The 12,282-nt window shown below is 44.3% G+C and overlaps 2 protein-coding genes across 3 annotated transcripts in view; one reads left to right on the plus strand and one right to left on the minus strand.

Moving 5' to 3' along the window:
- The window catches only part of LOC137535392 (zinc finger protein 665-like), a 976,927-nt gene that overhangs the window by 322,781 nt on the left and 641,864 nt on the right, over positions 1–12,282 (minus strand). The gene's annotated exons all lie outside the window — the stretch shown is intronic.
- LOC137535857 (uncharacterized) overlaps positions 1–12,282 on the plus strand; it is a 532,348-nt gene that overhangs the window by 190,440 nt on the left and 329,626 nt on the right. The window contains exons 13-18 of the mRNA XM_068257740.1: positions 37–240; positions 2,627–2,743; positions 2,833–2,956; positions 6,169–6,271; positions 6,353–6,718; positions 6,783–7,704. Of these exons, the coding sequence (XP_068113841.1) occupies positions 37–240; positions 2,627–2,743; positions 2,833–2,956; positions 6,169–6,271; positions 6,353–6,718; positions 6,783–7,704 (1,836 nt within the window). The remainder of the gene's footprint in view (positions 1–36; positions 241–2,626; positions 2,744–2,832; positions 2,957–6,168; positions 6,272–6,352; positions 6,719–6,782; positions 7,705–12,282) is intronic.

Below are 12,282 nucleotides of genomic sequence, written 5' to 3' on the forward strand. Positions count from 1 at the left end.
GTGTCTGTGTGGTGACTGTATCATTGTGTGTGTCAGGTCCCTATAAGATGTCAGGATGTCTCCGTCTATTTCTCCATGGAGGAGTGGCAGCATATAGAAGGACACAAGGACCTCTACAAGGACATCATGATGGAGAATCAGACCAGCTTCAGTTGGGTCAAGATGGAACCAAAGAAGATTGACTTCAATGAGATGATTATGAACCTTACCGTAGAGATTATCAACCTACTGACCGGAGAGGTGAGGAGGATTCTGGGATGACATCACTTATACCCCTATTAATAAAATACACCAATAACTGGAGAGTTGGGGAGCATTCTAGGTCACATCACATTATTTCATACCTCCCAACCATTCTGATTTCATCGAGACTGCCCCAGGTTGGGAGGTATGGTTTTGTCTCCCCCTTGTGTCCTAGCAGAGTATGCTGCAGCAGAGTTCTGCAATGTCAAAGGCAGCACATATTCATGAGAGCTACACACTGCCCAGGAAGGACCCAGCTCTCCTCAGGAAGCTGACTGCTAAGTGCCTGTTTCCAAGTGTTTAGAAAATTCTATATGTTCCAGTCAGGCACTAAGTAGTCAACCTGCTTAGGAGAGCCAAGTCCTTCCTGGGCACTGTATGCAGCTCTCGTGTGTTTCTGCCAGGACATTGCAGAGCTGTGCTGCAGAATGCAGATACGTGCTGAATGCGCTGTGATTTGTAACACTAAGGAGCAGTGACATAACCCTTTTCCATTAATATATTTTTTTTTTAAACTAGTAACCCCCTTTTACCACACCCTCCCCCATATTCTAATTCCAGTTTCATGCTGAACATAGCTGGCCATTATAAACCGACTTGGCCCAGGGAGATAGAACAGCTAGCTGTCTTTTCTGTTACACCAAAGGCCACATGCTGAGAACTGTTTTCTGCATAAGTCCTAATTTGCCTGGGACTTCCCTGGATTGTAAGGCATGGTCCAGCACTCCCTTTCCCCTCCCCTGTCCTGAGTTTCCTTAGCTGATTTTATTCAGAATCAGAAATTGGTTTATTTGCAAAGCATGACTGGGTCGTGCCCGGAATTGGGTTTGGCACAGGTAAGCAGCTAATACGACAATAATAATAGGAAGGTAATAAAAATACAAATCAAGAACATAAAAGTAAAGAGTAAGAACAGATTTCAGTGATGTGTGGCCCTGAGGGCTGGTCCAAGTAGACAGCAGCTGATCTAGTCTACAGTTCTATCGGGAGCGTCCCAGCTACAGTTCTGGAGGGAAACCACTGTATAGAGTTCAACAGGTTAACGGAAGGAAAGAAGGAGTTCCTATGCCTAGTTGTCCTTGTGGGAACGGCCCAAAGTCTCAGTTAAAGAAGTAGTGGTCTGGATGTGAGGGATCATTTGCAATCCTCTGTGCTCTCGATCAGTCTGGAGTAGTAGAGGTGGTTGAGTGGAGGGAGGGGTTTCCCGATGATTCTCTCTGCTGACCTTATTACCCTCTGTAGCTTGTACTTGTCCATGTTTGAGGAGCCAGCATACCATACTAGAATGCATGAGCAGATGACTGATTCTGTGGTGGCAGCATAAAAGTTTGACAGAAGCTCCTGGGCCAAACCAAACTTCCTCAGTTGGCGAAGGAAGAAAAGTCTTTGTTGTGCCTTCCTCTGGGTGGTGGCAGTGTAAGCCTTCCATCTTAGGTTGCTGATGATGTGAGTACCCAGGAGGTGGTCATCGGCTACCCTTTCCACCTCAGTGCCATCGATGAAGATTGGAGGTGGGGTGGGGGCGTGCTTCCTGTAGTCTATGATCACCTCGACGGTTTTGGCCATGTTAAGGACCAGCGTGCTTTCCTTGCACCATAGGCATATTCTGTCCACCTGCGGGCGATAGGCTTGCTCGTCATTCTTGGTTATTAGACCAACAATGGTGGTGTCATCTGCGAATTTGAGTATGTGGGAGTGAAAGCAGTCCCTCTCTTATCTGCTCTGCCAGAGTCCAGAAATGTGCATCCTCCTGTCACCGCTCACCTCTCGCTGTAGTGCCTGGCTTCTCCATCTCCTTTCACCGCTTACCTCTTGCTGTAGTGCCCAGCATCTCCATCTCCTCGTGTCACCGCTCACCTTTCGCTGTAGTGCATGGCATTTCCATCTCCTCGTGTCACCGCTCACCTTTTGCTGTAGTGCACGGCATCTCCATCTCCTCGTGTCACCGCTCACCTTTCGCTGTAGTGCACGGCATCTCCATCTCCTCGTGTCACCGCTCACCTTTCGCTGTAGTGCCTGGCATCTCCATCTCCTCCCATCATCTCTCGCTGTAGTGCCCAGAATCTCCATCTCCTCCCATCACCGCTTACCTCTCGCTGTAGTGCCCGGCATCTCCATCTCCTCCCATCACGTTATGCAGGAGGGGAAGCCAACACTAGAGAAAGAGCTGAGTGGTGACAGGAAGGTGCACTGGCAGGGCAGGTGAGAGACACACTTCTTCCATTCCGCTTACTCTGGGGGAACACGGGCACTGGATTGGGGCTGCAACCAACACCAGGGAAACTTTATTGGTGAAGAAGGGCGGAAACCACTAGCTACCAGCGAACTATAAAGGGGGGTGTGTCACATGTAAAATTCTATTTAGAGTTTTCCGTCTGTGAAGTCTGGTGATCATGTGACCATCACTGTGCCCCCACCTCACTCCCTGATATCTGAGGGACACAACAAGCAGAAGATTCTAGAAAATACCAGGAAGATGATGGAGCTGATGTCAGGAGAGGTGAGCAGAGTTGGGAATTATGGGACATTATCCAGTAACAGCAAGGGGCGTGTCAGGGTAGTGACTGTATCATTGTGTGTGTGTGTCAGGTTCCTCTGAGATGTCAGGATGTCACCATTTATTGCTCCCTGGAGGAGTGGCAGTATGTAGAAGGACACAGGGACTTCTACAAGGACACCATGATGGAGAATCAGCTGCCCCTCACATCACCGGGTAAGTGGAGACTCTCATTTTTTTTACAAAGGAGAGAGCAGTATGGAGGTCTCACCTAGATGTCCCCATCATATGATACACACACAGAGACAATGGGGTTGATTCATTAAGCTGCACTACTAAAGCAGGCAGCTTATTGGGCCAATCCAAGTGCAGGAATCTCGTCCTCTGAAGCCACTGGGGCTCAGGGTGGGTTAAGTTGAGCGCCCATTAAGTTAATGGAGCGATAGTTATGTTAGCAGCAAACACTGTGCTGCACTTCTGCAGCATAGCATGCATAGGAGATTTTTACATCAGTGCAGCATAATGAACCAACCCCGATGTATTCAGTCAGTATGTGTGTGTGTTTCCTACAGATACAATGTGACTGCACAGTGTGCCTGTAATGAGGTATAAACACAGTATGTACACAGGGAATGTGAGAAGTAATAGGGGTGTGATGTATATTATGTGACTGCACAGTGTGCCTGTAATGAGGTATAAACACACTATGTACACAGGGAATGTGAGAAGTAATAGGGGTGTGATGTGTAATGTGACTGCACAGTGTGCCTGTAATGAGATATAAACACACTATGTACACAGGGAATGTGAGAAGTAATAGGGGTGTGATGTGTGTAATATGACTGCACAGTGTGCCTGTAATGAGGTATAAACACACTATGCACACAGGGAATGTGAGAAGTAATAGGGGTGTGATGTGTAATGTGACTGCACAGTGTGCCTGTAATAAGGTATAAACACACTATGTACACAGGGAATGTGAGGAGTAATAGGGGTGTGATGTGTGTAATGTGACTGCACAGTGTGCCTGTAATGAGGTATAAACACACTATGTACACAGGGAATGTGAGAGGTAATAGGGGTGATGTGTGTAATGTGACTGCACAGTGTGCCTGTAATGAGGTATAAACACAGTATGTACACAGGGAATGTGAGGAGTATTAGGGGTGTGATGTGTGTAATGTGACTGCACAGTGTGCCTGCAATGAGGTATAAACACACTATTGCACACAGGGAATGTGAGAGGTAATAGAGGTGTGATGTGTAATGTGACTGCACAGTGTGCCTGTAATGAAGTATAAACACAGTATGTACACAGGGAATGTGAGGAGTAATAGGGGTGTGATGTGTGTAATGTGACTGCACAGTGTGCCTGTAATGAGGTATAAACACACTATGTACACAGGGGAATCTGAGAAGTAATAGGGGTGTGATGTGTAATGTGACTGCACAGTGTGCCTGTAATGAGGTATAAACACACTATGTACACAGGGAATGTGAGAGGTAATAGGGGTGTGATGTGTGTAATGTGACTGCACAGTGTGCCTGTAATGAGGTATAAACACACTATGTACACAGGGAATGTGAGAGGTAATAGGGGTGTGATGTGTGTAATGTGACTGCACAGTGTTCCTGTAATGAGGTATAAGCACACTATGTACACAGGGAATGTGAGAAGTAATAGGGGTGTGATGTGTAATGTGACTGCACAGTGTGCCTGTAATGAGGTATAAACACACTATGTACACAGGGAATGTGAGAGGTAATAGGGGTGTGATGTGTGTAATGTGACTGCACAGTGTGCCTGTAATGAGGTATAAACACACTATGTACACAGGGAATGTGAGGAGTAATAGGGGTGTGATGTGTGTAATGTGACTGCACAGTGTGCCTGTAATGAGGTATAAACACACTATGTACACAGGGAATGTGAGAAGTAATAGGGGTGTTATGTGTGTAATGTGACTGCACAGTGTGCCTGTAATGAGGTATAAACACACTATGTACACAGGGAATGTGAGAGGTAATAGGGGTGATGTGTGTAATGTGACTGCACAGTGTGCCTGTAATGAGGTATAAACACAGAGCCCCAACACTGCAACCACTGCAGAGCTGTCGCCACCCAAACTCTGTGTGCACAGCACAACTTCCGCAGTAATCTGGTGCCCACATTAAGCTGCCATACAGATTACAATCTACCGTTAGTATACAGGATTCCTAGCAGATCAGCGGTTGAATGAGCCATTGCTGACTGCTAACTGTGCAGTTTCCTTGTCAGCTGGCCTCAGTGTGTCCATGATGTGCATTACAGCTGTATTTCACTTACTGTGTATTGTATTTATTTTGATGGAACATCAAATTTACACAGTTAAATAAGCTGTACACTGACTGCTTTACATTGTATCAAAGTGTCCTATCTTCGGTGTTGTCCCATGAAAAGATACAGTAAAATATCTACACAAATGTGAGCGGTATACTGACTCTGTGAGATACTCAACATACACATCATATATAGCAGTAATAATGGCAATTATCTAGGTGTTTTGATCTTATACTTAGTGTTACTGGCCTGTAATAAGCTGATAATGGTCACTGTACATTACTGTACACAGATTGATCACAGTAGGGGAGACTTAGTGTTATTGGCCTGTAATAAGCGGATAATGGTCACTGTACATTACTGTACACAGATTGGTCACAGTAGGGGTGACTTAGTGATGCAAGCCTGTAATAAGCTGATAATGGTCACTGTACATTACTGTACACAGATTGGTCACAGTAGGGGTGACTTAGTGATGCAAGCCTGTAATAAGCTGATAATGGTCAGGCTTCGGTCAATTTTCCTTTAAATGGGGATTGGACTCTAACTCTTTGGTATAAGCCTTACTAATGCTTTCACAGAGGTCAGGAAACAAGGAAGCCACCCATTTGAGACACCGCAATGAATTATAGGCTATACAGGGCAAAGAGGGCGGTACTGCTGAGATGTCAGCTGCAGCCACTTAAAGTGAACTTGAGATGGTACACTGGCCCCTATTTCTACTTACCTGGGGCTTCCTTCAGACCCATGAGGACTGTGGCCTCCCTCGCCATCCTCTTTAGCCCCTCCGGTAATCCGGCACTTCTGTGTGAAACTGCCGTCAGGCTCCCAGCAACCAGCACCCACCATTATCCCCCCCGCACCGGTACGTGTTTAGTCTCTTCTTATGGACTGTGAGGTGATGATGTAACACACAGCCTACTTGTCTGCACATTGCCAAATAAAGGAAGTTGTACAGCAGTGCCGACCATCCTCTTTCCTTTCATCCCTAATGATAATTGTTCCCCCCCTCAGAATTCTCTAACAGGAAGTGATGATGTTTCTCTATTTGCAGGGCGGAGTTCCGGCATCAGGAACCTCTCAGAGACTCATCTCTCTGTATCCACAGACTGTACAGCGGATGATGATGTCATTGGGCAAGAGTTTCCTGCAGATATCCTGGTTACCCCAAATATTCCTCCAGACTCCCCTCACCTGTCTAACCCCGAGGGGTCTCATACCCAGCACAGCTCTCCCCCTGCTGGAGGGTCTCATTCCTGTTCCACATGTGGGAAATGTTTTGGTTGGAAATCACATCTTGTCATACATGAGAGAATTCACACTGGTGAGAAGCCCTATTCATGTGCTGAGTGTGGGAAATCTTTTAGCCGAAAATCACACCTTGTCAGACATGAGAGCTCTCACACTGGTGAAAAGCCTTATATATGCGCTGAGTGTGGGAAAAGGTTTGGGTTGAAATCACTGCTTGTCATACACGAGAGAACACACAGTGGTGAGAAGCCTTATTCGTGTGCTGAGTGTGGGAAATGTTTTGCTCAGAAATCCAAGTATTTTTCACATTTGAGATCTCACACTGGTGAAAAGCCTTACTCATGTGCTGAGTGTGGGAAATGTTTTGTTAAGAAAATATATCTTGTCACACATGAGAACTCACACTGGTGAGAAGCCCTATTCATGTCCTGAGTGTGGAAAATGTTTTCTTCAGAAACCACATCTTGTCAGTCATGAGAGGTCTCACACTGGAGCAAAGCCCTATTCTTGTGCTGAGTGTGGGGAATGTTTTAGGTATAAAATAAGTCTTGTCGTACATGAAAGATCTCACACTGGTGAGAAGCCCTATTCATGTGCTGAGTGTGGGAAATGTTTTCTTTGGAAATCGGCACTTGTCATACATGAGAGAACACACAGTGGTGAGAATCCTTATTCATGTTCTGAGTGTGGGAAATGTTTTGTGCAGAAATCACATCTTGTCAGTCATGAGAGATGTCACACCAGAGAGAAGCCTTATTCATGTTCTGAGTGTGGGAAATGTTTTGGCTATAAAGCTCACCTTGACAGACATGAGAGAACTCACACTGGTGAGAAGCCTTATTCATGTGCTGAATGTGGGAAATGCTTTGTTCGCAAATCACATCTTGTCATACATGAGAGATCTCACACTGGTGAGAAGCCCTATTCATGTGCTGACTGTGGGAAATGTTTTGGTGAAAAAGGAAGCCTTCTCATACATGAAAAATCCCACATTGGTGAAAAGCCATACTCGTGTGCTGAGTGTGGCAAATGTTTTGTAATGAAATCGGTTCTTGTGAAACATGAGAGGTCTCACACAGGTGTGAAGTCCTATTCATGTGCTGAATGTCGGAAATGTTTTGTTTGCAAATCACAACTTGTCAATCATGAGAAATCTCACACTGATGAGAAGCTGCCCTATTCATGTTCTGAGTGTGGGAAATGTTTTGGATATAAATCACAGCTTGTCAGACACGAGAGATCTCACACTGGCGATAAGCCGTATTCATGTGCTGAGTGTGGGAAATGTTTTGTACAGAAAACACATCTTGTCAGTCATGAGAGATCTCACACTGATGACAATCCATATTCATGTGCTGAGTGTGGGAAATCTTTTTGTCGCAAATCTCACCTTGTCAAGCATGAGAGATCTCACACAAGTGAGAAAACATCCATGTTTTGAATGTGGGAAATGTTTTGGAGGTAAAGGAAGCCCATGAGATTTCACATGAGTGAGAAGCCCTTTTCATGTGCTGAATGTGGGAAATGTTTTGGAGATTAAAAGAAAAAAGCCTTTTCATGCATGAGAGAACTCACACTGGTTAGATGTCATATTAACCACTTTCCCCCCGCCCGTACGAATTTCTCCGTCCCTTTTTCCATCCTTTAACCCCCAGGGACGGAGAAATCCGTACTTTGCGCACTCCCGCTGCTGTCCGCGCTCTCGCTCGTAAACACGCCGCCCGCCGCTAGTAAACATGCCGCCGCCCGCTCGCCCGGAGATCAATGAATGGGAAAATCCATTCCCGTTCGTTGATCTAAGCCCCGCAATGATCCGCTGCTCTCCGATGGGCAGCGCGATCATTGTGATCTTCTTACCCAGCCTCCAAGTACTTCCTCCAAGCTTCCGGAAGGACGCTTGGAGGTCGCATTAAAACAAAAAGTTACTGTGGCCATCTTGTGGCCAAATAGTAAACTACACCCTACACATTTTTCACATACAAATAAATTACTTTTACACAAAAAATTAACTCATTACCTCCCACACTCCCAATTTTTTTTTTTTTTTGTTATTAAAAAAAAATAAAAAAATTTACAATAAAAAAAATACATAAATAGTTACCTTAGGGCAGGGATGTCAAACCGGTCCTGCGAGGGCCGAGGTCCTCACACATCTTTGACACAGCTCAAACTAATTGATGTCTGAATCAGGAAAGGTGCGGTCCATCAGGTAGAACACAGTCCTCTCTTTCTCAGTCCATCTAAAATACTGGCATGGATCTGGCCTTCCAGGCCTGGAGTTCGACACCTGTGCCTTAGGGACTGAACTTTTTAAATATTTATGTCAGGAGGGTACAACACTGTTACTTTATAAACTATGGGCTTGTAATTAGGGATGGACGCAAAACTGAAAAAAATGCACCTTTATTTCCAAATAAAATATTGGCGCCAAACACTGTGATAGGGACAATTTTATAACAGTTTTATAACCGGGACAAAAGGGCAAATACATTTCATGGGTTTTAATTACAGTAGCATGCATTAATTAAAAACTATAATGGCCGAAAACTGAAAAATAATTAATTTTTTCCCAGATTTTTCCTATTTTCCCATTAAAACACATTTAGAATAAAATAATTCTTGGCATAATGTCCCACCTAAAGAAAGCCTAATTAGTGGTGGAAAAAACAAGGTATAGATCGTTTAATTGTGATAAGTAATGATAAAGTTATAGCCAAATGAATGGAAGGAGCGCTGAAAGGTGAAAATTGCTCTGGTGGTCAGGGGGTAAACCCCCTCAGTTGTGAAGTGGTTAATAAGTGTTGAAAATGTTTTGGTAGTACATCTTACTTTATCAAACATGAACGATTTCACACTGGTGAGAAGCCCTATTCATGTGCTGAGTGTGGGAAATGTTTTGCACATAAATCACATTTTCAGACATGAGATCCCACACTGTTGTGATGTATTATACATGTGCTGAGTGTGGGAAATGTTTTGGATGTGAATCACTGCTTGTCAGACATTTGTGTTTCGTGTGGGAAATGTGTTGGCCATAAGTGCTATTTTCTAAAGTTTCTCTTATTTCTTGCAAAGTGCACATGGCAGCATATTTACTGAGAATCTCTAGGTCCCTTTTATGCTGCCCACTGCGTTGGTTTGGTTAAGTGTTAAATTCCCTGAACTGAGGTGACCTGATGAGAAAAAGATGGGTTCATCTACAGTAGTACTAAACATATTTAGTTTTTCCATTGCAAGAGTTAATTTACCGGGTGCTTTATTTATGCAAATTCATCTGCAGTTGCAAGCAGCCACGGCTCCCCTGATGAAACAGGCAACCTGTTTTGCGGAAATCCTCCCGCTTCCTCAGGTGTCTCTAGGTAAGTGTAGCACAGCTGGAAGTGCCAATTGTTCTTGCATTTTCCCCACCTATTTTTTTTTTTTTAAGAGCGTGTCCTAACCTTCATGGAAGGTGATACATTCCATCTGGTGGTTAGATTCACCACATCCAAACCCATTACAATGCCCTGCAACTAAATTTTGTGCTTAAAGGGAACCTAAACGCAAGTTAAAAAAAATAATTTACTCACCTGGGGCTTTTACCAGCCCCCTGCAGCCATCCTGTGCCCTCCAAGTCACTCCCAGATCCTTTGGTTCCCTGCTACCAGCTATTTTCATTTTTTCCAACTAGGAGTCAGCGGTCCGCTAGGTGTATTATTGCACGCACTCGAAGGTACAGGATGCTATTGCGGGTGTCAACACTTATCTTTGTAAGTATTACAGGGTGCAACACGTACAAAGATACTTGTTGATGCCTGCAATAGCATCCTGTATCTTTGGGAAAGCAGGGGGCTGGTAGAAGCCCCAGGTAAGTAATACTCTTTTTTTGTTTGTTGTTTTTTTTACTTGAGTTTAGGTTCTCTTTAACCACTTTCTATTCCTTCATATTATCTTATTGTTCAGATACAGCACTTCAATATATAAGGATCATAAAACTTCAGCTCAGGTAGAATGCACCTCCACACCAGATAGTGGAGACTCTTACCAAATAAGACAGACTTAAATCACAAGGTCTACACAGACTCAGAACAGCACAGCAGCTGGTCATCTCTCTGCTGGTCTCCTCCCCCTCTCCTGCACACAGATCCACTGCTTATATCTCCAGGAGTTAGTACATAGTGTCTTTCCCCAAAAATAAGACAGTGTCTTACATTAATTTTTGCACCAAAAGATGTGCTAGGGCTTATTTTCAGGGGATGCCTTATATTTCTATGAACACACATGTTCCTGACTTCCCCACTGTGACACTGGATCCACCTCTTTGCCACTTTTTCCCCTTTGTACCTTTAGTGTCCCCTGGTATACCTCTCTGTACTTGTGTCCTCCTCTATCCCCTGTCCTCCTGTGTCCACTTGCCCGCAAGACTATGGGCTCCAGTAATAACACAGGTTTCCATATTTTTCCCCCTTACTGCTGCTAGGGCTTACTTTCAGGGTAGGGCTTATATTTCAAGCATGCTCAAAATTCCTACTAGGGCTTACTTTCAGAGGATGTCTTAATTTTGGGGAAAAAGGGTAGTAGTGCCATATGTTTTAAAATGAAACCGAATCATCTCTTTGTATCCTTTTAAAACTTTGACACTCGTACAAATATTGCACATACATAGAGTATAAAACTCTTACATATGGCCCATTATTAGATGGACCCAGCAATTGTATCAAGCAAATCAAAATACACGGGACACCGTCCACCACCGTACATCCATGACACCCAACCGGTTCCACTTTAAAAAGCTTTTTAAAGTGAAACCATAGGCGTGGTGGATGTATAGGCCCTTATCACATGGACCCAGCAGCTGTATCAAGTGTATCAAAATACACGGGACACCGTCCACCACCATACATCCACCACGCCGGGTTCACTTTACAAAGCTTTTTTCGGGGGCAACTTTGTGATTTAGGTCTGCCTTGTTTAGTAAGAGTTTCCATTGTCTGGTGTGGTGGTGGATTGTGCCTGCGCTGAAGTTTTATAATCCTTATATGAATAAGAGTTCCCACTGAATTGAGCTGAACTTTTGCTGCAATATTTTATTGTATCACCAGTAAAAAGGCCCACCCATGAAAAAACGGGCACCAGGCCACGGCCGCTAAACCTCGGGAACACGCATACCGATGTGGTCGGCTCACCCATCTCCCACCACTGTCCGAAGTATATGCACACAGGGAGATGCTGCTTGCTTGGCAGTTGGAAAAAGCTGTTATTTCCCACAATGCAATGAGGTTCTCAGACATCTGTCAGCTCTGTAAGCAGGGACACACGGACACAGGGACAGGACGCAGAGACACAGGGGTTTTATTATATAGGATAGTGTGTGTAGCGCTGATTGTATTGTTCAATTTTAGCGCGTCATTATGAGAGGCTCCTAGTCCTTTCTGTTTGTTTTTTGCCTGAAGATATTCCAGACCCCCGCCACAATTATTTGTTTTTGTTGGGAGCTGAATGTACCAGATTATATGTCACACTCATATGGCTGTTGTAAACAATTTAAACCCATTAACCACTTGAGGACCATGGGCTTTCACCCCCTAGTGACCAGGCTATTTTTCACTAATTGGGCCACTGTAGCTTTAAGGCCTCACTGCAGGGCCGTACAACTCGGCACACAAGTGATTCCCCCCTCCCCTTTTTATGCCCACCAACAGAGCTCTCTGTTGGGCTCTGATTGGTGGTACAGTGTTTGTTTGTTCACAAATATTTATCAGATTTGTTTAAAAGTCTAGCAAATAAATATTTGTAAACGAACAAACACTGTATAATATATATATATATATATATATATATATATATATATATATATATATATATATATAATATTTACTACCCACGCTCCCTCCCTTTGCCATAGATATGAGCCTATGAGAGCCAATCGCTCTCCTGCCTCCCAGGGGGACCCCAGTACAGTGCTGCTGTAGATCGCAGCGCTGTACAATGT

The sequence above is a fragment of the Hyperolius riggenbachi genome, chromosome 10, assembly GCF_040937935.1.
Source record: "Hyperolius riggenbachi isolate aHypRig1 chromosome 10, aHypRig1.pri, whole genome shotgun sequence".
In the NCBI taxonomy this organism is placed as follows: Eukaryota; Metazoa; Chordata; class Amphibia; order Anura; family Hyperoliidae; genus Hyperolius; species Hyperolius riggenbachi.